We start from the raw sequence: 27,194 nt of genomic DNA, 5'->3' as shown, positions 1-27,194 counted from the left end.
AACTCAGTGTCGAAGGTAATGAGTTAGTTACATACCTCATTACTTCAACTCAAATGGAGTAAGTTAACAGTACTCATATAGATTAGTTTTTAACTCAAATGGTTAGTAGCAATCGGTTTTCTCAAATGGTTTGAGTTGTCTTAACTTGAGTTTTACAATGTAGTTTCTCATCCTTTCTGTGACACTAAGAAGAAAAAGTTTTGCTTTTTAATGATGGTGATGAACGGGGTCTCTTAGTCTGTGGAAAAAATGTTTGGAAATTATTCATTCGATCCTTGTAGTCCAGCAAACATCCACCGAAACTACAAATCGTCGCGTGATTATGACGCTGATGCTTACGCAACTGAATTTGAGAGAAACATGGCGGCCCCCGTCAGGACATTTGTCCTTAGAGTTCTCTCCGGTTCTACTAGAAATATTCAGCATGTTTCACAGTGTCGAAGCAAATATTTATGTCGTCGTGCTGCAATCACAGCGTGTCGTGGATATGGCGACAGCACGGAGGGCAGAAGTACGCACTTTGGTTTCCAAACAGTCCCAGAAGAGGAAAAAGCAGAGAAAGGTGAGTTGCAAACACTCTCATCTTTAGCTGGATAAAACGTCTGCTGTATAAATATGTAATACAAGCTATAAATATGATTTCAATGTCTGCGTTTCTTCACTGGCCATTACATTTCTATTTATCCTATTATTTTCTACTGTCAGTGACGTAAGTTACATAGAACACGTTGTGTTTTTTACGTTTTAAACATCAAACATGCACAAATTACCCCAACAAAATCTGTACAGAAAAATAACAATAGTAACAGTAATGACGACAATACCTTATCACAACATAAATAAACTATAAAAGAATAAAAAGAAAATAAAAACAACTAAGACTTTCTAAGACTTTACCTAAATAATTATCGTAATACTAAAAAGTATCTCGGTTTTTTTTAACTAACTAATAGATTAAATAAACGCATCTATTTCAATTTAGAAATGTGGGGAAAAAGCTGCGTTTTCCCAAACAAAAGTAAAATGATTAATAATGTATTTCTCTCATATCAGTGTATAAGGTGTTTGAAAGTGTGGCCAAGAAGTATGACGTGATGAATGACGCCATGAGTTTGGGGATCCACAGGCTGTGGAAAGACACACTTCTACACATCATGAACCCTCAGCCAGGACTGCGGCTGCTTGACACGGCTGGTGGCACAGGTACATCCCGACTACCACTATAACGTTAGTTCTTTACTCCTTTCCTCAGTGTCACGTGAGCCTCTAAAATAATTTGCTGCTGAAGACGCATTTCTGATTATTGTCAATGTTTAAATAATTTTGCTGCGTATCATTTTTGTAATTTTCCATACAATTCAGAGGTTTGAAGTAACTAAAGTCTTGATAGTTCTCTCAAAAATGAAAACCTACTCACCATTTACTCAACCTCTAGATGTTCTAATACTTTGAGTTTTTGTCTTCTGTTGAACACAAATGTGAACACAGATGTGAAGAGTTCAGATGCAAAAGCCGCTAAACGCCACTTCTGCCAAAAATGAGATAATGACATTGAGCGAATGCTTTAGGGCACGTAGTACATGTTCAACAAATAGATTTGCTTCAAATCATTTAAATCCCTGGGTCAGCGCATTCAGAAATAACAGTTTGTTGGCAAAAGTCGCTAAACGCTACCTGCCTTTTACAGCAAAAGCCGATATATTCTGAGAACCAATCAGAAGTGCGAATTGAATCATATGTTTTCAATGTAACGGCGCACTGACACACCGACTTAATGAGGAGACTGTTTTATTACGCTTTCAATTTTAATTTTAAAAGACGATGAACTGGATGAGCCTGTCTGACTGTCAGTGAATGGCAAATCAAAATTCACCTTATATTCAATAAAGAATCCTGAAAAAAAAGTTATAACAGTTTCCACCAAATATTAAGCAACAAAATGTGTTATCATCATGATTGTTGATAATAAGAACCGTTGTTAATAATTGAGCACCAATTCCCCAATGTCTGAAGTAATAGACAAAGAAACAATTTACATGTTTATGCTATTTAAAATAGTTTTTATTTTTACATTTTATCACAATGTTACAATATTTTTTTAATCAATTACAGCCTGAATGAAATACTTTTTTTTCTTTCATAAACATATAAAAAAAGTTGTAATTATTCAAAACATTTTTCCATCAGTAGATACTTTTAGGATAGATTCCCTCACATACACTACCTGACAAAAGTCTTGTCACCTATCCAAGTTTAAGGAACAACAAATAATAACTTGACTTCTAGTTAATCATTTGGTACCAGAAGTGGCTTTTATGAAAGGCAAAGACCTCTAGATTATGCTTACTTTACCAAAATAAAATATGATCATGCCTTATTTTTAATTCTTTAATTAAGATCGGAAGGTCTGACTGCTTTGACAAAAGTCTTGTCACTTAACAGAAATAATGTGCAGTATAGAATATAAAGTCACGGTGCAGTGGACAAAATAATTAATATTGTGTATGACCCTCATGAGCTTGGAGGACTGCAGGCAAACATCTCTGCAATGACTCAAATAACTTATTACTAAAGTGATCTGTAATGGCAAAGAAAGTGTTCTTGCAGGACTCCCAGAAATCATCAAGATTCTTTGGATTCATCTTTAATGCCTCCTCCATCTTACCCCAGACATGCTCAATAATGTTCATATTTGGTGACTGGGCTGACCAATCCTGGAGCACCTTGACCTTCTTTGCTTTCAGGAACTTTGATGTGGAGGCTGAAGTATGAGAAGGAGTGCTATCCTGCTGAAAAATTTTCCCTCTCCTGTAATTTGTAATGTAATGGGCAGCACAAATGTCTTGATACCTCAGGCTGTTAATGTTGCCATCCACTCTGCAGATTTGTCCCATACTGAATGTAACCCCAAATCATTTTTTTCTTCACCAAACTTGACTGATTTATGTGAGAATCTTGGGTCCATGCGGGTTCCAATAGGTCTTCTGCAGTATTTGTGATGATTAGGATGCAGTTCAAAGATGATTCATCAGAAAATCTACCTTTTGCCCCTTTCCCAAATGATCAACTAGATAACATAAACTAAAAGACTGAAAAACACAAATGCCGGAAAATCCCTGTACTAGATGTCCAGATGAATCCAGCTCTGTGCAAGGTTCCCATGCTTCTTATAATCGAATATTCTGTTTATGAAAGAGTAAAAACCCTGTCTGCGTTAATCTGCTGTAGGTGACATCTCCTTCCGCTTTCTGGAGTACACGCGTTCAATGTATGATCGCCAGCAGCGGCTCAGAGCAAAATCCCAGCAGACGCCATCGTGGAAGGACATCGCGGGTCACTATGTGTCTGACGAAACAGGACCTCCACAGTCGCAGGCAGTGGTGTGTGACATCAACAAAGAGATGCTCAAAGTTGGAAAACAAAGAGCAGAGGATGCAGGAATCACTACAGGTATACTCATCTTTAAAAGGAGAGTTCATCTGAAAAATTAGTTATTTTATTATTTACTCACCCTCAATTTAATTCAAAAGTTTCTTTTGACCACTACTTTTTATCCACAATTCACTCTTAAAATCAATAGGATGTACACTCGTTGAGTGGCATTTCCCAAAACTCAACTCAAGGTGGCGAAAGAGCTAAAGAAAAAGAAATGCAGCTAGTGTGAATCCAAATAATGACATGTCATGGAAAATTACAATGGCATGAATAAGTATTGAAAACGTCACTGTTTTTCTCAGAAAACATATTTCTAAAGGTGCTGTAGACTTGAATTTTTCACCAAATGTTGGTAAAAACCAAATAAGTCCACATGTAAAACGAAAACAAAACTCATTTGTTTTTGTATGTGTAATAAATAAAAATGAAACAGGGAAATAGTATTGAACACATGAAGAAAGGGAGGTGTAGAGAGGCAGTGAAAGCCCACACGGCAGCTGAAATCTCTCAGTAGTTCTTCAGCAACCCTCTGCCCTTAGTCATTGTAAATGAATATTAGCTGCTTCAGTCCAACATCTACATTATCTGATGATGAAGATGAGACCAGAGTGGACATTTCAGCAAGACAATGATCCAAAACACTGCCAAGGAAACTCTCAAATGGTTTCAAAGAAAATCAAGCGGTAGAATGGCCCAGCCAATCACCTGAATTGAATCCAATATAGAATCCAAATTAAAGATCAGATTTGATAGACGAGACCCACAGAACCATCAAGATATTTACACTCTGTGAAATAATTCACACATGAGCAATGCATGTGACTTCATTCTTCATTTAAAAGGCGTCTTAAGGCTGCCAACACCAAAAAAAAAAACTTTTATATTGTATTAAATGCATTTTAGTAGTTCAGTAATCATTGACCAGCAGTAGTATTTACTTTTTTTTTTTTTTTAATAAAGTAGCACTTTTATTTTGAAATATAATTCAAAAGCAAATAACAAGCAGGTGTTTTGTTGTCTTTGTTATCAAATGATACAATAAATGTGATGAAAGAGCAGGGGCATTTAATTCGTAAAGCTAAAAAAAAAAGTATTTTTGGATGGATCGTTATGAAGCCGTCCACATCAGACTGATCTCTGGTTCACACTATTTACGTCAACTGTCCAAATTTGCTCATCATTTACTTTTTCATAGTCCACTGAACTTTATAGTTGATCAGTGAATGAGTGAACAAAAAGTTTCGGACACAGGCTATTGTCTCAATGTTCAACAAACAACAAAAATAAATTATGTGAATATTTGAAACCATCTGAGGGTGAGTAAATTCCAGCTTTGAGTGTAAATGTTGATTTCTTTTCTCCATTTTTCAGGTCTTTCATGGGTTGCGGGGGATGCCGAAGAGCTGCCGTTTGACGACGATCAGTTTGACATGTACACAATTGCGTTTGGCATCAGAAACGTCACCCACATTGAGCAAGTAAAGACTGCATTCTGCAACAGTTTACTTAACACAAAACAACAAGCAACCTTTTCTCTAATATCATTGATGCCTGAGATATTCAAGCATTTTCTTCAGTCAGACCACATTTCTGACAATGGCATTTAATTTATTTTTATTAAATGTAATTCATATTACAGACATGGAGAAAATTGTTTGTACCCTTTAATTTAGCTTACAGCAGTATTATTAGTTTGCCTCTTAATACTTCTGTTAAACCACAATTCATACACTTTAAAACCCAACAGTCAACTTTATCAAATGTAATGAATGTAGTTAACTCAAAATTTACAAAAAGTTAATTCTACTCATTTGAAAAGAGTTTTGTACTCAACTTAAATGGAGTAAGTTCACAGTACTCGTATAAATTAGTTTTTTTTTAACTCAAATGGTTTGCAGTAATTGGTTTCCTCAAACGGCTTGAGTTGCCTTATCTTGTTGGGTTTTAAGGTACTCAGTTGGTTTATGTTTTCATTTATTGTGTTTTACTGTGCTTAAATTGCTTTGTTTTCTCAAATGGATTAAGTTCACAGTACTCATTAGGATTAGTTTTTGAACTTAAATGGTTTGTAGCAATCGCTTTCCTCAAATGGTTTGAGTTACCTTGACTTTTTGGGTTTTACAGTGTATCACCATATTTTCATAAGTTTGTTTTCAGTCGTTTTTATTAATCATCATGTTTTTTTCAAGTTGTGTCTGTGAGTCAAAAGTATTGAGTTAGGTACTAATTGGTATTGAAATATTAGCGGGAAATTGGCGTTTTTAAAATTTCAGTACCGATAGGTACCAAACTCGATACTTTTAACACCCCTAGACCACTGTAGTTTTTCTTTCCTCAGTGGAAGGCTACCAATAATTTGTCTATGTCTACATATATATATATATATATATATATATATATATATATATATATATATATATATATTCCTGGAGGGCTGCAGCTCTGCAGATTTTTGCTCCAACTCTAATCAAACACAGCTGATCAACTAGTCAAGGTGTTCAAGACTACTAGAGACTATTAAGCAGCTGTGAGTTGGAGGTGGTTGAAGCTAAACTGTGCCTTAGACCATTTAGGCATTTTTATGAATGCATAGTTTGTTACAATTGAACAATATTTGGTATTTAGATGTAACTATCAGATTGGAATCTGATGGAAAGAATATAGAGGAAAAATCATCTTTAAAGTTGTGTAAATTATCTTCTTAGCAATGCACATTTTTGGCTATTGCCAAACATACACCCACATAAGGTTTTGTGGTCCAGGGTCACATTTGAGTTCTGTGTTCGTTTTGTCTGAGGTGACGTTGTCTGTATTTGCAGGCTTTACAAGAGGCTTTTCGGGTCCTTAAGCCAGGTGGACGTTTCATGTGTCTAGAATTCAGCAAAGTCACCAATCCTCTTCTCGCAAGGTCATTGAAGTTCTTTTAGCATCATAGAGATACTATTTTATTTATTTATTTATTTTTGATAAGTTTATATTCTTCAATATACAACTAATGATATTTTTTAATTGCATAATGTTGGTTAGTTTTAGTATTATTTTTGTGTGTACAAATCTGCGTTTATTTTTTATTATTATTTCAACTTGAGAATTGATGAAATACATTTTTTTAGTAAAATTTTAAATAATTTAGACTGTGATAAAAGTTGGCATGGACGATAACTGTTTTCAGGTATACCGCGGTTTGGAAAAGTCAGGTTTGTAAGGTGTGTAAGATTTTTTATTGACTTTTTTTGTTTTTTAGGACGACAATATCTCCAACAGAAATCTATCTAAAGATGCCATTTTAAATTGTAAAGAAATCAGTGTTCAAGTCTATTAATCTTTTCAATTATTTAGCCTGACATGTTTACTGCTCCAAACTATTATAAATCTTTCAAAAAATAGAATATATTGTTTTCAAAGGGGAAAAAGTTTTTGTTACCCAGACATTTAAGAGGATTATATTTTTTGAGCAGTGATCATAATACCGTGGAACCGTGATATTTTTATCCAGGGTTATCATACCAGCTGAATCTTATACCGGCCCATGCCTAGATTAAAGACATCCACTAAAACACCATCCAATCGCTTCAAAGATCACATTGCAGCCCCAAATCTTTTTATAATATTTGTTTTCCCACTATCCTTCAGGTTTTACACACTCATCTGCTAGACGTTTTAATAATTTAAATAAAAAGACCTAAAATGTAGTTTGATCATTCACTATTTCACTATATACCATCCAGAATACGAATGTTGTTTCATTTTTACATAACTATATTTATGCTGAATGAAAATAAATTATTTCACTCCTATTTTGACATTTCATTTTCACATGTATTGAAAGGTTTAAGCAGATATTTTACTTGTATGCATAATTAAACTGTATTTTGACATAAAAATCTAGTTTTTAGATCAGGTGATGAAAGTTTTTTTTTTAAATGGCTTAAGTTATCTTATTTTTTGTTATAATAACAGTATTTAACATGATTTCCCCCAAATCTATGTATTTTTGCAGACTTTATGATGCATACAGTTTTCAGATGATCCCTGTATTGGGTGAAGTAATCGCTGGTGACTGGAAATCATATCAGTATCTGGTGGAAAGTATCCGAAAGTTCCCAGACCAGGTAACAACACACACCATCTTAAAGATTCAGCTGTTTTATAGTCATGACAGACAAACTGCAATAAGTGCCTTTTATAGAAATACATCAGTTTTTTTCCTTAATTAATACCAGTTCAGAGCCTATAAATAGGTTTCATAAACTACTAGCACATTTTAGTCTGTGTGAATGGGTAGTTTTTTTTGTGTCAGATGTGACCCTGGACTACAAAATCAGTCATAAATGTCAATTTATGGGATTTAAATCTGAAATTTGAATACAAAAGCTTTCCAGTGATGTCTACTTTGTTTGGAACATTGTTAGAAATGTTTGGCAGAGATATAATTATTTAAAATCTGGAGGATAAAAAAAAAATACTGAGAAAAATTACCTTTAAAAATTGTACAAATTAAGATCTTAGCAATGCATAACCAAATAAAAATTTTGTTATTATATATTTGCAGTAGAAAATGTACAATATAATGTCATGGCACATGATCTTTACTTAGTATTCTAATGATTTATGGCATAAAAGAAAAATCTATTATTTTGACTTATACAATGTATTTTTGTCCATACAGTTTTGTTCCATGGTTACCAAATTTTATCAGTCTTTAATATTTTAATCCTAAAATATGCTAAAAATCTCCCACACAATATTTATTTTTGCTATTTCTAAAAAAATATGTGTGACTTATAACTGGTTTTGTGTTCCAGGGTCACATGACAGCCATGCAAAGATTTGTAGTCTTTTTTATTTAAGATTTTAAACCTGAAAAATCTTTCGACCACTATGTTTTACCTATAATTCACTCTGAAATCGAATGGATGTATGCTCTGGTTATTGCTAGAAGGGATACAGCTATGGCTGGAAGTTACCAATATGCTAAAAATCTCATTAAACAGTGCTTCCCACACAGACTTTACTTGGGTGGGCCGCCCAGGTATATTTACAGCATCCCAAGTATATTTAGTAACAGGGTTTTTTTTTTTACTATTATTAACATCCTTTTACACTTTTATGTCCACCTAATATAGCCAAACATCCACGATCGATTAATAGTGGAAAATCCTCTCGTTTACCCTTTTCGTTCTGTGCGCATGTGAACGGTCAATACTCCCACAGACAGTCTTGCGTGCTCTGCAGACCCACCGAGATGCTCCTTTTTGGCACTTAAAAATTTGTCTGGATTTCTAGATTCCTAAAATGTCCGGGATTCGGCTTTTGCTTTCTAAAGCTGTCGTTTATTAATCGTATGTGTTTTTGTATTACCTTTTTACTGAAGCCTACTTTTGCTTGGCTTTGCAACTGACAGCTCAGAGAGTGAGAGAAACATTCAATAATTCATTCTTGAATCTAAACAACTCAGAAAAACTTTACTATATACTCGAAGAGGATGAAATGACTGGACTAAACTGGCTGCAAAATATATGTACACCAGTAGTAATGGTTAATCAACACATTTGCCTTATTTAAATAATCTACACATTTTAATCTTGTAATTATTATAATTTTTAGAGATATTGTCTGTTTTTATTCCTTTTATTTCTCTGTATATTTTTTTTATTTGATGTCATTAGCTAATTACATAGGCTATTTTATAAGCTTATCTAAAATGCTTTGGTGTTCAAGTTTGCTTGAACTTGAAAGAGAGAGAAGCAGATTTGACCCATCAGTGGGTGCACATGACTCCTGAATAACATTAGTAATTTTTTTTTTTATTTCAAGTCTTTTTTACTTAACACATGAAAAGAAAGTTTATAGCAGTGTCATAATTATTAAAAAATGATTTTGTTTGTAGCATATAGTTATTAGCATATAATATTTATGTGATTAATCCAGCTACCACCTCAAATATATTTTAAACCTGTGGGAAGCACTGCCTTAAAGTATCAACAACTTTTTAAATAAAGGGAAATACAATTCTGTGTCTGTGTTGCTACAGGAAACATTCAAGGAAAATGATTGAAGATGCTGGTTTCTTCCGCGTCCAGTATTTTAACCTGACTGGAGGAATCGTTGCCATTCATTCAGGATTCAAGCTCTGAGTGTTTAAAGCGAACCAAAGCTGTGTGGTCAACACATTGGGGTATTACCATCTCTCTAAATGAACTCTGAAAAGAAAGAGTGCTGTTGTATAAACAATGACTGGAGGACATTAAAACGAGAACCGGGGGTTTGAGGAAACTCAGCATGGAAAGTCCTTTGTTCGTGTATTATTCTGTCGGGACATGAAAACACATTTCAGTGAAAATGGAAGCGATTAAAAGGTTGTGGGTTTGATTACGATGTTGAAAGTGGCTTTGTTTTTAAAGGCTGTTGAAATATGAATCTCAGCTTTATTAGCGTAAGCTGGGCTGTGTTTGATTTTCGGTCATGCTGACCTAATAAAATAAAGGTTAAACGAGTTTTATCCCATTCCAAAATGGAAGACTGGAAATAAATACTCTCACTACGATAAATTACCCATCATGCATCACATTTTTACCATAAGTTGATCCACACTTGGTTCATAACATGAAAACCATCCCTGTGATGAAAAGGAAACAGTCAAATGTGTGTTTTTACTTTAATAAAACCATATATTTTTTAAGATCTTTGTACACTTTGTTACAAAACTGTACTAAAATTTTTAAATCAGTTTTTGGTCAGAGAATATTTAATCGTCTTGTGTGCAATTACCACGTATTTACAAAGTCTCTTATTAGTGATCTCAAAAAAACAAAACAGTCACAGACACTCTGAACATAAGACATGGCTTAAAGATAAATATATTAGTCAATAAATATTCAGAGAACATATTTCCATTTATGAAATGTGCTGCTATACAGATACAGAAATATACACAGATCAAGCTCTAACCTTTAAACATTTGTAAAATGATAATGGAGAAAATAATTATAAAATTTAAAATATTAATTTTTGTACACATCTTGTTTTATACAATCTTAAGTGCTACAAAAACAATACGAAATATTAAATAGTGACTCAAGTACCCAGAAAAAAAAATGCTATATTGCAGTACATATCGCTATGCAAGGCAAGAGTAGATTCTCATATTACGGCACTGTTTTAGTCTACGTATAAATAGTTACTTTAAAATGACCGCCTGTATAAGCTGTATGGGTACATTTCATAGAAACAGTATAAAATACTCCGTAAAAAACAGAAAGGCATGATGATATGATGGCGTATGTGTAAAAGCACGAGTGCAACGTGTAGTTATTAAAGGTAATCATGCGGTTATTGATACATATAAATATATATATCACTGCATTCCAAATCTCTTTAAACCATTATACTTTGGCGTCTTTTCGACAAACTGTTAGCTTTATATATATATATATATATATATATATATATATATATATATATATATATATATATATATAATATATATATATATATATATATATATATATATATATATATATATATATATATATATATATATATATATAAAGAGCATCTTATTAGGGGTCAAATACTAGAAATCCTAACCCTAGAGTAGTCAGGTTCTAATTCTACCAGTGGTGTTTTGATGGTACCCTGGAGACAAACTAAACTTTGGTGTGATTTACATGTAGCTCAGTAGTCTCCATTGATAAGTGTTTAAAAACAAAAGAAGCTTTATTGGTCTGTTTCTGTACTAAAAAGATAAAGGCCCTGAGAGAGGAAGAGAAGGAGGTGTACATATTCAAGGCCGAGTTGCACCCAGTTAAGTGAAAAACGAGCTCAGCACCCGATGTGGCCTCCCCCTCCACGTGAAGTGTTCCGTTTTGGTTATTATTTCTCTAAACGAAATAATTCAATCGAGATGTAGGTACATGCTGTATGACTTCTTACTACTCATGCATGCAATTGTGAATGAAATATGTGTAAAAAAAAAAGAGCATTCCAATCATCTTCGCTAATAACGTGGATCTCGTAATCTAAATTGTCATTTAAAAATATTTTAAAGTTAGCCATGTACATTTACAGACACGTCCCCTGGTTTCTAGTCCAATCAAGAAAGAAGCATGCATGTAATGATGCTCTGTGAGACTCACATTTGCATGAAGTAGTATGTGAAAATCAAATATAGCTATTATCTTTCGCCTTCTAGAACTTCTATATGGGTTGTGTTGATGTGACTGATTCTGAAGGCCACAGGAATGAACAATATCAACACTGACAAACAAAAACAAAAAAGTACAACTGTTAAATCTTGATTTGAAACACAAACCCTTTCTGATAAGCACACTCCAGAGTTTTGACAACATAGCTATTAAAAAGTTTAGCATTTATTCATTTTCAAGAGCCTGTGTTGTGTTGGGGCTTTCTATCAGAGCCCCGATCCATCAAAAGACGCTTTGCTGCTCCCTTGTGTTTCAGACATGGCGTTACACTTTGAGGAAAACAGTGCTCTCGCCTCTTCATCTTGAGGCTGCTGATAAACTTGACCTCTACATTGTCCTGAGGTGAAAAACAAGTCACAAGTGTCCTCAGAAGAAGTCCTCTCCTCTCGCTCCATGGTAAGTCTAGAAGAAAGCAAACTTGTTTGTGGTTCTGGACCCAAGCCTAATTCACAGTCTGTATCCTCAGGAATTATGGGTATTCGCTGCGCTAGCTCACAGCAAACCCTGTCCCATGCAGCCATCACTGTCTGTTTGGGCGTACTGTACATTAACCGAACAGTCTTCAGCGTAATGATTAGCACCTCCTCGGTGCACAGTCATCTCTGTGTAGAAGCAGCATGGCAGTCCATCATAGCTAACGTGATCTGGTGATGGCAGCTGCTCGGTGCTAACACTATAAAAGTTCTGCGAGGAAGCAACTGCTTGAGACTCTGCAGCCCACCTGCAGCGTCCCCTGTCCTCTCCTTCCTTACCTTTACGTTCTAGGTTTAATTTCGGTACCTCGAAACAGCAGTTGCAAGCTACCCCTTGCTCTCCACAAGGCTTCACAGAGTTGTGGCTTCTTTCTGCCACATTGCCCTCAAGGGGCCCAGCTGAGGTAGTGCTAGTAAGTTCCCTGGTTTCCACTGAAGAGTGGTTACTACAGTTGGGCTCCAGGCTACAGTTAGACAACTGGTCCCCAGAACTGTAACAAGCTCCACCCGGAGGTTGCAAGCAGTCTATCATCCCTGATACTGGGGCTGAAGTGTCATCAGCTGGAGGGGCAGCAGAAAACACCGTCCCAGCCTCTCCAGCTGACCCTCGACATGGACTCTTACTGCGGTACACATAGGGATCGTAATCGCTGCTTAGTGAACTTCGAAATGTTGAGCAGCTCCCGTACACACCCTGGTTGCTGACCTCCGTACAATCCAACATGGAGTCGCTTGAGGAGCAGTGGCACTGACCCGAGCTACTGCTGCTGTCGCTCCCAGGACAGTCCGCAAGGTAACCGCTACACACAGACCGGTGCCCGTGGTAACAACTAAGTCCAGAGGTGCTTCCAGAGTCACCCAGGCGGGAAGAGGAAGCTGGTGCCATGTGTACCACAGTAGGATACAAAAGTCCTGGCTGGAAGGGTCTATTGTGACCTTTGTGGAGTCCATTACTAGGCTGACCTTCAGGTTGTGGGAAGGTCAAGCCTTGAAAATAGTAGTGCTGGTACATTGTCTCATACTGTGAAAAGCAGGCAGCACGAGAAAAGTTGCGTCCGTGGAATTTGGGCCGTTTGAAAGTATGGGTTTGTGGGTAAGCAGGGCCACGGTGCTCCAGGCCACAATGGTGTGGGTTAGTGTGTGGGTCCAAGTGGAGGGCAGGGTAACCCCTTATAAAGGAGGATTGTGAAGGATAGAGGCCTTGCTCTGGGTGCTGGTCACTGTTAGAACAGTTGATGGGGTTGCCATGGGGGTCCATGCTGGTCCGTGTAGGGTAGGCTGTGACTTGTCCAGCTCTGTGCACCCTTCCTGGATAGTGAACAGGGAGGACGACTCTCTGCTGACGGCCATGGACTGGGTTTCCTGGATCAAGGCAAACAGCGCCTGGGTTTCCCTTTTTCTGATCTGGAAAGAAAATAAAAAAATGCACAGATCAGAACTGAACTAAATCATGGACAAACTTTTGGAGTCTGCTTCTGATGCTTACCAATAATGTTGTGCCTGCAGTGTGGACAAGTGTGGTGCTGAAGTAACCATGGGTCCACACATTTCTTGTGGAATCGGTGTGCACAAGGGATCACCCTCAACTCCTGTAGATGTGGAGAAGGACCAAAGTCATCAAATGTAATTTTGTGGCCTTTTCACCAATTTCAATGGCATTTAGAAGCTGGGATGCAGTATTTGCAGGCACCAAAAAAAACTGTGACCAAAAAATTTGATCTTGGATGTGTCGTACTTCTCCTGCAATTGAGCTCTAAACTTCCCCTAGCCTGCTAGTTTCTAGTAATCTAGAAAACTTTAAGTTAGTTTAAGTGTTAACTAATGGTTGGGAATTTACAGGAAGGTTGCCTTCCAGAAGCAGAATACTGCTATAGATGCTATAAACTGTACATCTGAGCTTGAACTCTAGATGGTGCCACAATTACATACAATGTGAGTGTTTAAGACTCTAAAAGCTGTCTTGAACTGTCTTCATCTACTAACAGAAATATTATTGGCCTACTAAGTCTACTTCCAACATGTAAGTTTCAGGTATAGTGTCTCATGCAAAAAAACAACTACTGTCTCTGCCCCTTTCAAGAATTGAACTCCTGTGCTTAACTTCACAGATATCACCCACAGAAGTCATTCTGTCCCCAAGCATGACTCACCCTCCCCTCCCGCTGCTTTTCCCGCCCTGCTTTTGTTGCTTTTCTTCATCATCACAGACAAACCCTTTGATGCCATTGAGCCCTTTATATTGCCACTTCCTCTGTGCTTCCCAGACGCCTTGATTTCTTTGTTGTGTGCTCTTTTTTAGCATGACACATAACCACAAAGGCAAATTAAAAAAATGGCATCAGTGTTGGTCTTCACATACTTTGAAACAAACAAAGCAGGCCAAGAAATGACCAAGAAATGATGAAGAACCTCAGAGTGGTCCATAACCCCATAATCAAATCAACTAAAATAAATTAACTGGAAAGCATGACTAATTTCCCAGGGTTCTGCAGAAGCGGTTTGGCATATTACTTTAATCTGTTAGCCTGTTGTTTGGTTTTGGGATATTAGAGATCTGACAATGTGAGAAAATGCCAATTGTCTGGCTAATTCTGGCAATGTTACCGTTATATTTTTAACAGGAAAGCTTTTGAACATTTTTGAAGATGCTTACCTCACCATCGATGTATTTCTCAAGGCATATGGCACAGTCTGATGTGGAACTACTGCTCACAGAGTCTGAAGCTCCACAGCTGGCCTCACGCTGACCCTTGAACTTAGCCTTGAACTTGCATGTTTCCATTTTCTCCAGGGCCTGAATGGCCATCCGGTTCATGGAACTCTGAAAGGTGGGGAAACGATTATCGACAGGAGAAGACATAGACAGAAGAAAACAAGGCATGTCAGGAAGTCATTAAACAAATGTCCTAAGACATGAAACAAGACTTCTTTTTAAAAAGCAATTGAATTATGGAGCCTCACCTGGCTGCGTCTTTGCTTGAGCTTTATTTTGATGAGGAGGATGAGGCAAACCAAAGATACCACAACGAAGAATGCCAGGAAGATTCCCATATCAAAATACTCTGTAGGCTGCAATACACAACACCAGCCCATTTGTTTAGAGACATTGACAACGATACAGTTTATATCTTATTAATATGTGAATCCGAGTTTTAAACCCTCACCCTTGGTGGTCGGTGTTGGATTCTGGCTCGTGCGACCTTTTGCTTATTGACTATGTTCATCAGTTTAACCGCATCGGCTCCTTTGACATAAACCACAGGCCTCTTTAATGGGTCTTCTGAAACCTGGTTCAGCTAGGGAAAATAATGAGAGAAAAGACCTTGAGAGAAAATTTAAAGCTCTTACGCCAGACCACTTAACAATTACATGATACAGCTATTTAGAGTAAAAAGTAAAAAGGAACAGCATCAAAACCTTTTACGCTGCTATGGCTTTTCATCTAAAGGAGCACTAAGAAAAAAATACATGTAATTATTTGAATGAATAACGTTTCCGATCATTACTCAATCTGCCAAATCAACAGGAACTTGGTTGCTGGGAAAAAGTCCACCCCGACAACATACACCCATGTGAAAAAGCAACCTATAGAGTCCAGACATGGAAACTGTGGTTGGCTTTTTTTCTCTATTGAAAGAGAAAGTAGCAGTAAACCAATTGCATGTTGCGAATGTGGATGCTCGATTTAGCCTTGTAGCTGCCTCAGACTACAGCTCCGGTCTGTAATTTGAAAAACCTTAGGGAAATACCAGGGATATTCAAGCCTCTATTTCTCCCTCTGTCGTCATGTCTCTCATGTGAAATATGGGAAGTTGAAAGACAGTCATTTAAGTGTTCTTTTTTTTGGGTCTGTTGGGTTTTCATTCAAGAAAAGACTTAAGAAAGGCCTTCAGTTCAAATAAAGAATTCTCTATTTTTGTACATTGTAATACGATGCAAATTGATACTCTAATAGCACACGTGCATCTTAGAGATGTTATCGTGAAGATTTACAGAATTGCATGCAATATACTACCCAGATGTACATTACATGGAGTAGAATTTCACAGACATTTTGTAGTGTTTCTCAAACTGCGACAAGTTTGATTTGAACTGGTGATCCTGGCATGGATACAATAAGGATGCTAAAAACCACAGCCTCTGGTGTCTTTCATCATTGTGTCTAATGCAGTCAGGTTAGTGGGGTTAAATTGCAGAAATCTTACTATCTAGCCTCTGTATACTCTCATCTGTTTCATGGTGCCGATGTAACCCCTCTGGTTTAACTCAAATTGCGGAATAGGAATTTGACCTGGCCATTGCAGACAAAGTTAGTGCACTAACAAACATGCTAAAGATCTACTTTAACACCTGTTGCTTGTGTGCCTCTTTAAATCAGGTCATGGTAACCCCTCCAGTCCTACTCGATCTGCTCCAAATTGCATTTAAACCAGTAATTCTGGCATGGGAGTGGAATTATGGGACTGAGATTTACTCACCCAGCTCCCACTAGCCATTACACTTATCCCCTAAACCCACTCTCATCCAGGTCAAGGCCCCCATTTATTGCAATGTTTAAACTGGCATTGCAGGATGCACGGAAAGTGTACTAACAAGAATAAAAACCACAGTTTCGAGCACCTGTCACCAGTGTGCATCTTGAAATCAGGGTAGTGAGGTTAACGTGCACTGATCTTTCTAGCTACCCTCTGTTACACTCACCCATCTAAACCTCATTCCCATCCGGGTCATAGTACCATTGTAACTCTTGACATAACTAAAACTGCTCCAAGAGAGATATGAACTGGCCCATGCAGAATATGAAGTGAGCAGACATCCTAAAGATCTCCTTTAGTACCTGTCGACAGCTCTTTAGATCAGCTACCAGCTTTAGATCACCTTTCCAGTCTTCCTCGACCTGCTCCAATTGGGGATTGAAACAGCAAGCCTGGCACGGGAGGTGGGTACACTAACAAATACGCATCCTCTACAGTGTTTCCTCCAGGATCTTTTCCAGCTGTGGCAGCAAGCCTTTTTTACACAGATCTACCAACTACCTGTGGCGTTATTTCAATGACAAATGTCGTGAGCGCAGTATTAGAAGTCGAGATCGCATTTATGTAATAGCCTACGAGCATGCGGATCTCTTTGCTTACGCTCCGATTTCCTCTGCTCGTGCACAAAACTTCTTGCACGCCCCCTTCAAATATAAGCTGTTTTAAGAGCGCGCAGATCTTCTTGTGAGCTCTCAAATAAAGGCTGCTGAAGTGCGTTTATGTAACGAGTATATCTCCAACATTTATTAGATTTGCTAGGAATATTTATGAATGTCTCCAATAGACCTACAGAGCGGTATTAATGCGTCCTGAAGTAAAGTGAAATGGCTATACGTCGTGTTTGCTGGCCTCACGCATCACGCACCTGTCAAGTCAGCCAGTCAGTCACCACGTAACCTTAAAGGGTTAAACAAATGACGCACAGCACTACTACGGTTACAGAAAAGTTTGCGCTGTTATAATTCACTTACCCTTTAATATGTTTTGGTGCGATTATCACCCGCTATTAAAAAAATGTAATGTTTTCAATGAGAAGCTGTAATGTAGCCGTAGCGGGATGAATTTTGGCGTGGCGCCCCGCCATGGAAGAATGAATGTAGCGGAAACCATGCTCTAGCATAATTTGGGAGTTATATTATAGGAATGAGCTGTACTTGCAATGCTCCCACTAGGTATTACACGTACCCCCCTAAACCTCAGTCTTGTCCAGGTCAAGGCCTCAATGTAGCACCTCTAATTCTACCTGACCTGCTCCAAGCAGGATTCGAACAGGCAATTCCAGCATGGAGAGGATTTTGAACTGGCCATTGCAGAACATGAGGTGAGTGCACAAACAGACCCATTAAAGGTCATCTGTCTATAGAGTGCCTCTTTAGATCAGCTCCAAGTAACTCCTTCTAGTCTTGACCTCCTCCAAATGGGATTTGAACCAGCAAGTCTGGCATGGGAGGTGGGTACACTAACAAATACGCTTAAGACTACATCCTCTGGCATCATATGGGAGTGAGATTATGGGAATGAACTTTATTTGCATTGCTCCCACTAGGTATTACACGTATTTCCCCTTAAACCTCAGTCTTGTCCAGATCAAGGCGCCAATGTAGCACCTCCAGTTCTACCTGATCTGCTCCAAGAAGGATTCAAACTGGCAATTCCAGCATGGGAGGAAAGTTCCCGAACAAGGATAAAGAGAACAAGCTTCTGTCACTAGTGCGCCTCTTGAGATCACAGAAGTAAAGCTTATTTGTACAGCTCTCACTGCAATCCGGGTCATGGCACCAATAGAACTCCTCCAGTTTAACTTGACGCGTTCCGAGCAGGACTTCAACCAGTGATGTCTGCATGAAAGGTGGCTAAACAAACTATGATGCTAGAAAACAACAGCCTCTCGTATCTGTCACCAGTAGCACTTTTGAGATCAGCAAAAAGATGTTTACTCGCAGAACTTTCACTAGTTGGCCATCGTTACACTAGGATACTCCAAAGGTTGGAAGGCTGTTTGTTAAAGAGAATCAAATTCAAGTCTGATAATAACTGGCACTATTTTAGGCATCACAGTAGTCTTTGGCAATGTGCATATGATTACTGGAAGAGGAATGAGAGTAAGAAAATAAATTAGGACATAACTAGGTTAGGATTTAGGTTAAAGAACTAGGGTAGGATCTAGCAGGTGATGATGAAAGCTTTTCCCTTAATGCTTTGCCTCGTGATTAAAACTCTCCTCGTCCTCCCCAAAGCCTTGAGGCTTTAAACTGTAATCTGTGCGACCGAGGAAGCCGAATGAGTCTGGACAGAGGTGCTGGCACTGGAATGTACTGCGCTGACTCCTTTCATGTGGTCTACACAGAAGCTCTTTTATCTCGTCTGTACACCGTTTACAACCGAGCGAGGGAAAGGGGGAAAAAAGCAAGTCTGGGCCTGGTTTGGAAGAGAAAAATACCACAGTGAAAGAGAGGGGAGTGGAAAAAAAAAGACCCTTGCGCTCTCAAAAGCAGAGACAAAGAAAAGGACTTCCGCAGATCAGCCTTTTCCACAGACAGTGGTGAGAATAGGTGCTGATTCCATTAAGTAAATGGAAATAAAGTAGTAGTGGACACCACACTTCATTCAGTTCCAGTGCATATGTTTAACTACATTTGCATTTCTTAAAGAAAATGCAAGTACATCCCAAGTGTCCAAATAATACTAAACATTTTCCTTCGGGGTAAAAAAAAAGTATGGCTATTGGCGTAATAGCCAAATAAGCAATTAAAAAACACACACATGCACAGATGTTTCCCTGGAATATGCTCATGTCAAAGACGGATATACTGCTGTTAAACTAAGTTGAAGTGGTCAAGGCATTTAGAATAGCGATTTTACAGACACTCACCTGGTCAATGGCATCTGGATTCTCCGAGACGTCAAAGATAACAGCTGTGGCTCCTCTCTGAACGGCTCTCTTGGCCTAAGAGAACAGAAAAAACAAACAGAAAAGCGTTATTCTTTTATACCTGACAGTCCAAAATATAAAACTGAGAGATGCACTGAAAATGAGGTAATGGATTATTTACATCCACAATTACACTGTTTCCTAGTACTACTTATAGTTTTTATATAAAAGTACTCAATATTTTAAATAAGCTTTTTGTATCTTGCTTTTAATTGTCATTTTGTGATATGAGCCATATAAAAAAATCCAGTTTGTGAAATCGAAATTGTAGTACTTTGGTTAAAAATACCAAGAAATTTGGTAATAATGTTTTATTCAAACATGCCTTTAATTTTAGTTAACATTTGCAACACTAGTAATTACTGCATCCATTGAAAAAAAGAGGTGACACTTTATGGTATCCTTGTTACACTGTAACTGTACTTTTAAGTACTAAGTAATCTTAATTACATCATGTACTTACTACAAGGTTAGGGTTATTGCAGGTTAATATGCATAATTTGCTGTTCTTACTATAGTAAGTACATGTAATGTGTAACAAGGACACTATAGTAAAATGCTGTAAAATGATAAACAAAATCATGGGATGAAAGGAAAAAGATGCATTCATATTTATAAAATAAAATCATAATGATAAAAATACAAATACATACTCAAGGGAGATTGCATTTTTAAAGATGTATTTATACATAAAATATTTTAGTCTTAATAAAAATAAAAAAATAAGTAGGAAGACACTATTTCTAGACACTTAACTAAACTTAAACTTTGAAAACTGGACTGACAGTTTCAATTAACTAGAACTTCTATGTTAAGCTGCTTTGACACAATCTACATTGTAAAAGCACTATAGAAATAAAGATGAATTTAATTGAATTATAATAAAATGCATTTAAACTTAAAATATTTTACAATACCAAATAAAAAAACACAAATATTAATAATTATTGGAATAATAAAACGTTTATTAAATTAATTCAAATTAAATAAAATAAAACTAAATTTAAACAAAACATTCAACATGTTCTACAAAACAAATGAAAAGTAAATAATTATTGGATAAATAAATTTAAAATATGTATTTTTTATAAAACTAAAATTTTAAATGTAAAATTTAAATACATAAATGTATGTATGCATGTATGTATGTATGTATGTATATATGTATGTATGTATATATGTATGTATGTATATATGTATATATGTATATATGTATATATATGTATATATATATATATATATATATATGTATATATATATATATATATATATATATATATATATATATATATATATATATATATATATATATATATATATGTGTGTGTGTGTGTGTGTGTGTGTGTGTGTGTGTGTGTATATATCAATTAAACTGAATAAATAAAATAAAAACAAATTAAATTAAACTTTATTTAAAATAAAATAAAACATTGGATAAATAATTTTAAAACATCCAAATGTGCATTATAAAATAAAAACAATATAAATTCAAAAGAAATAGTTAATGTAAAATATATTTAAATTAAATAAATAATAAATAAAAAAAACATTCAATATGTTTTACAAAAAAATAATGATTCAATATGTAATTTGAAAACATGCATTTTTTAAATAAATATACAATTTTTATAAAATAAATAAATAATAAAATAAAATTTAAATTACATAAATAAATAAATAGTAATATCATTTAAATAAAATAAAACATTCAAAATGTTCTACAAAACAAAAAACTTAATTATTGAATAAATAATTTTAAAATATGCAAATATGCATTACAAAATAACAATATAAATTCTAAATAATGTAAAATACATTTAAATTCAATAAATTAATCAAAATAAAACAAAACACAATCAACATGTTCTACAAAATAAAAAAGTAAATAATTATTCGATAATTAATTGAATGAAAATATGCATTATAAGATAAAAACAACATAAATTCTAAACAATGTATATTACATTTCAATTCAATAAATAAATGAATTAAAATAAAATAACACACTGAACATGATCTAGAAAACAAAGGTAAATAATTATTTGATAATTCATTAAAAAATATGCATTTCAAAATAAATATAAACATTTAAATAAAATAAAATAAATCATAAAATACATTTAAATAAAATAAAATACATTAAAAACAAACAAATAAATAAAATGTAATAGAATTAAAATAAAATTAAACACATTCAACATGTTCTACAAAACAAAATGTAAATAATTACTGGATAAATAAAATAAAAATAAAATTAATAAAATAAATTAATTAAAATTAAATAAATCACACATTCAACATGTTGTCCAACCAACAGAGGTCACTCTTACACTTCTGTATGCCTCACACTGACTCAGTATGAGGACAAACTAAACATATACCTTATAATGGTTAAAGTAGCCTTCAGTACACAACCACAGTTCAAAGCTTTGTGCCAGCACTGCATCATACAGTATGTCCACCATTTTATTGCCATCCTGATGTTCATTGTTTTACGACTTTAATAGATGATCGACTTCACATTTTGTTGACACACCGATGGCTGGGTTTGTTCCAGATCCACTCAAGCACAAGAGAAAAGAGCAGCCGAAACAAAACGCAAAATAAAGAGATCAAAGCCACACTATAACTCTGTTATCAGAGCAGCAGAGCCATGGCAAAACTCCAAACGCAAGGCACTCTGGGTACTAGTGTGTGTGTCTGAGTCTATGTGTGTGTGGTAGAAACACTGCCAGTGACTGTTCAACAAACAATACATGTACCCGCAGTCGCCATTACACTGTTCATTTACGTCAAAGTGATTTATCTCAAGCTATAAGACTCTGCTGAAAGAGAGAAAGTTGACTTAGGCTGAGATTAAGATGATATACGAGATGAAAATTACAAGAGCTTATGATCATCTCAGAAGTGCTAATCATTAATATGTATATATAAAAAAGAACAACTCAAGTAACTAACATAGGCTACACACAAAACTCCAATACAAACAAAATTACAACGTAAACAGAAAATGTATAAACAAAAACATTATTTTCCATTTAGAAGAAAACAATAAAGCAGCAATAAAACCCACATAGACAAATAAAAATAAAAGGTGTCAAAATATGATCATCTGATGTTAGATCAATAACTCTAATGACTAAAATAAAAACGATAAGAAAGCTATATAAACAAAATGGCCACAAACGTAAACAGAAAAAATAAACAACTAAAATGTAAAAAGAAAATGCATAAACAAAAACGTTATTTTTACATAGTTTATGACAAAAAAGCAGCAATAAAACTTTTATAGACAAATAAAAGAAACTGTAATTAATTTTTTTTAAAAGTCAAAAAAAAAAAAAAAAAAAAAAAAAAAATATATATATATATATATATATATATATATATATATATATATATATATACACACAGTAGTATAAACTATTGTAAAAACTAATATAAACTATATACAGTTGAAGTCAGTATTATTAGCCCCCCCTTTGATTCTTTTTTTTTGTTTTGTTTTCTTTTTTAAATATTTCCAGAGCAAGGAAATTTTCACAGTATGTCTGATAATGTTTTTTTCTTCTGGTGAAAGTCTTATTTGTTTTATTTCGGCTAGAATAAAAGCAGTTTTTATTTTTTGAAACCCATTTTAGGTCAAAATTATTAGCCCCTTTAAGCTATATATTTTTTTCAATAGTCTACAGAACAAAATATTGTTATACAATAACTTGCCTAATTACCCTAACCTGCCTAGTTAACCTAAATAACCTAGTTAAGCCTTTAAATGTCACTTTAAGCTGTATACTAGTGTCCTGAAAAATATCTAGTAAAATATTATTTACTGTCATCATGGCAAAGATAAAATAAATCAGTTATTAGAAATGAGTTATTAAAACTATTATGTTTAGAAATGTGTTGAAAAACTTTTTCTTTGCTCTGTTAAACAGAAATTGAGGAAAAAATAAACAGGGGGGCTAATAATTCTGACTTCAACAGTATATACTATATAACAAGTAAAAAACTAAAGCTTTTTAGATGTCTCCAAAATCTCATTTTTAATCAGTTTAAACTAAAAAAGCAGCATTAAAACCTATATAGACAAAGCCAAATAAAACAGAAGTCTTGAGTTATAATCTGAGTTATAAGTTATAAGAGGTAAAAATTACAAGAGTTTATGATCATCTGACGAGCGCTAATCATTCATTGGTAAAAATACCTCAAATAAAAACTAAGCTGTATGTATGTATGTATGTATGTATGTATGTATGTTTGTATATGTGTGTACATATGTTTATATACATACACGCACACACACACACGCACACACGCACACACACATAATTCAAAACAAAACTATAAAACTGCTGTGGTTGTATATACTATATAAACTATATATAATTTATAACGATATACTATTATTTTATTTATAACTAAATAGTTTATATACTATTATTACTATTATTATTATAATAATTAAAGTAAATAGAAAAAAAGTTTTTAGATGCCTAGTTAAAAATCCTATATAGACAAATATAAATAAAACAGACATTAATAAAAAATGAATAAATAACTAAATTAGTAGTGGTTAAAATAATGAATAAAACGCATTTAAAAAATGCCAAAAACTTCTTTGATGCCTCTGAAACTTCATTTTCATTTAGTTTAAAACTAAAAACAGAAATAAAACCCATATAGACAAATTAAAATAAGACATAGACAATAAAAAAATAATAATAATAATTAAAAAAAATTAAAAAAACGGACAAAAATTGATTAGCTGCAGTGGTTAAAATATAAAAAATAAAATACAAATTAAATAATAATAATAATAATAATAATAATAATAATAATTATATATGTTTAAATAATTAAACATACAGTTTATTTTATAGACAAATGAAAATAAAACAATAAATAATAAAAACTAAATTTATATCTTTATATTATAAAAACAAAACTTTAGACAAATAAAAAAAAAAAAAACTACTTATGATGCCACAAATAATAAAACATTAAATAAACAATTAATATTAACTACTGATAACAAGTTGCTTTAGAGGTCTTGTGAAGTCTAAGTGGAGCTGGTCTGGAAGTTGGTGCATTGACAGTGTGATTGTGTATTTTTTGTATTCTGCTGCTGCTGCTGTGGTAAAATGATCTGGCTAAATGCTAACTTACAAGTCCAAATCAAATAAAACACTGGAACACTGAAAAATGTGCATTCATTATCAAATCATAAGTGTTTTTCAACACGAGAAGCACTGAATCCCACAGGAAAAGGACTGTGAAAGTGATTCAGACTTTTGCTGAAGCCTTAGAGAAATGAATGAAAGAGAATGAAAACGAGCCAGAGGAAACTCAAGCACTGTAGAGCTGTTGCAGGACAGGTTACACTGCGCTCTTACCAAGACCATAGCAGACACACACTGCACATTTACTGAATCTCTGGCATCTCAAAAGCTTTGTGGATAAATCACATTTAGTAAGATAAATTATATTTTAAATATGCATATTTACTGAATCTCTGGCATCTCAATATGACTGTGGATTAATCACGTTTAGTAAAATAAAATAAAATTAAATTAAATTAAATTAAATAAAAAGTATTGAATAAATATTGAAATGAAAGGTCTTCTTAAAGTTTTTTTATGCATACATTATATGATGTTTTCTGAATTAAAACCATAAAAATGACACACTCAAATGAAAATAAACTTGTATTTGAAAATAAAATTAAAAGCATAGTAAAATTAAAATACATTACAATAAAAAAAAAATAATAAAAATGCATATTTAGTGAATCTCTGGCATCTCAACATGATTGTTGATAAATCACATTGAATAAAAGAAATTAATGAATTAAATAAAAAGACAAAAAAAGTAAATTATTGAGAGGAAATTCTTCTTAAACACTGGTTTCTTTTCATGCATACATTTTAAATGGATTAAAAAATAAAAATTAAATGCTCATATTCAAATGTAAAATTTGCATTTGAAAAATTAATTTTTAATTATAGTTATGATATAATAAATGATGTTTTAATTTTAAATGAATTAAACCATTTTATTGAATTACTATTTCTTTTATTGCATTTTAAAAGATGAGTGAAGAGTTTGACTGGGAGTGAATGAGTGTTTCTATGTTGATGCAGATGAATGTGGAAACTCATAATGTGCTGTTTCAGTTCATTATTAATAGCGCTCCATAAAAGAGCTTCAGGAGGAGAATGAGGAGTTGGAGAGATGCCTGAATGACTGCCTGAAACAACAACACACACTGAGCACGTGCGGGACAGGAAACTAAACCTCATCTTACTTCTTCATTTTTATTTGATTTTTAGATTTTATTTAATTATTTAAAAAAAAAAACATAAAAAAAGCACATTTACTGAATCGCCAGCATCTCAACATGACCGTGGATAAATTAAATTAAATTATGCACATTTGCTGAATCTCTGGCATCTCATGATTGTGGATTAATCATGTTTACTAAAATAAAAAATAATAATAAAAAAAATTAAATAAAATAAATAAAATAAAATGCACATTTGTGAATCTCTGGCATCTCAACATGATTGTGGATTAATCATGTAAAATAAAATAAGATAAAATAAAATAAAATAAAAAATTAAATTAAATAAAAAAATAAATAAAATAAAATAAAATAAAATGCACATTTGGTGAATCTCTGGCATCTCAACATGATTGTGGATTAATCATGTAAAATAAAATAAAATAAAATAAAATAAAATAAAATAAAATAAAATAAAATAAAATAAAATAAAATAAAATAAAATAAAATAAAATAAAATAAAATAAAATAAAATAAATTAAAATAAAATAAAACAAAACAAAATAAAATAAAATAAAAAATAAAATAAAAAACAAAATAAAATAAAATAAAATTAAATTAAATAAAAAAAAAAAAATAATAAAAATAAATAAATAAAATAAATTAAATTAAATAAAATGCACATTTGGTGAATAGTGGATAAATCATGTTTAAAATAAAATAAAAAATATCTTCGTTCCTGTTCAATAGAAGCAGCACAAAGTTTTGGAAACACTTCTAGGGCAAGTAAATGCTCTTTTTTATTTATTTATTTATTTATTTTTGATTACCCATCCCACGTGAACCTGAAGTGTCTTCCGCGTTTACTTCCAGCTGAATAGGAATATCGAGTAGTGGGCAGGGCTTTCTTTTTGCGCAGCATTCCCTCATAGTAAACTAACAGTAAGAGGGGCGTGGTTAAGAGTATTATGTTTGAATTCGTCCCACTGACATCATCAGGGAAGAACCGCCAATCCAAACACAAAAGCAAAGACTTTTATTGAATATAACCCAAACAAACTGTTGTTGGTTTTTATCAATGGATTAAAAGTGACGATGGGCTTTTATATCCTCCAGAAATTTCTTCATTTCTTCAATCTTTCTGCAGTTTTTCTATTTGAGCAATCCTCCACACTCTCTGAAACTCCGCGCCGCTATAATTAAAGTCATTAAGTCCTCAGAAAGCAAAGCTCTGCCATTACGCTGTAATTTCAGCTTGCCTTCTGGCCTTTGGGTTTCCTCAAAGATAAAGGCATACTTTCCTCATTTAGAGTTTACTTGCATGTGGACAGA

The 27,194-nt window shown here is 34.0% G+C and overlaps 2 protein-coding genes across 2 annotated transcripts in view; one reads left to right on the top strand and one right to left on the bottom strand.

Annotated features, from left to right (window-relative positions):
- Positions 1-351: 351 nt before the first annotated feature.
- On the top strand, positions 352-9,569 carry coq5 (coenzyme Q5, methyltransferase). The gene is made up of 7 exons (XM_056457462.1): positions 352-562; positions 1,054-1,203; positions 3,229-3,450; positions 4,807-4,913; positions 6,255-6,343; positions 7,436-7,547; positions 9,470-9,569. Exons 1-7 carry the CDS (start codon positions 361-363, stop codon positions 9,491-9,493), a joined length of 906 nt encoding a protein of 301 aa, XP_056313437.1. The 5' UTR covers positions 352-360; the 3' UTR covers positions 9,494-9,569.
- A 1,390-nt stretch (positions 9,570-10,959) lies between these two features.
- The window catches only part of znrf3 (zinc and ring finger 3), a 145,144-nt gene continuing 128,909 nt past the window's right edge, over positions 10,960-27,194 (bottom strand). The window contains 7 exon segments of the mRNA XM_056457460.1: positions 10,960-12,145; positions 12,147-13,519; positions 13,602-13,704; positions 14,769-14,936; positions 15,077-15,184; positions 15,280-15,411; positions 19,523-19,597. Of these exon segments, the coding sequence (XP_056313435.1) occupies positions 11,849-12,145; positions 12,147-13,519; positions 13,602-13,704; positions 14,769-14,936; positions 15,077-15,184; positions 15,280-15,411; positions 19,523-19,597 (2,256 nt within the window). The 3' untranslated portion in view covers positions 10,960-11,848.

The sequence above is a fragment of the Danio aesculapii genome, chromosome 5 (genome assembly GCF_903798145.1).
Source record: "Danio aesculapii chromosome 5, fDanAes4.1, whole genome shotgun sequence".
Classification (NCBI taxonomy): domain Eukaryota; kingdom Metazoa; phylum Chordata; class Actinopteri; order Cypriniformes; family Danionidae; genus Danio; species Danio aesculapii.
This window is presented reverse-complemented; position numbering and strand designations above follow the sequence as displayed.

Excerpts from the sequence above, each read along its gene's own strand:
- coq5 (XM_056457462.1), top strand. The coding sequence starts at position 361 with ATGGCGGCCCCCGTCAGGACATTTGTCCTTAGAGTTCTCTCCGGTTCT. Across the intron at positions 1,204-3,228 it reads TGACACGGCTGGTGGCACAG|GTGACATCTCCTTCCGCTTT; the intron begins GTACATCCCGAC and ends AATCTGCTGTAG. Across the intron at positions 3,451-4,806 it reads GGATGCAGGAATCACTACAG|GTCTTTCATGGGTTGCGGGG; the intron begins GTATACTCATCT and ends TCCATTTTTCAG.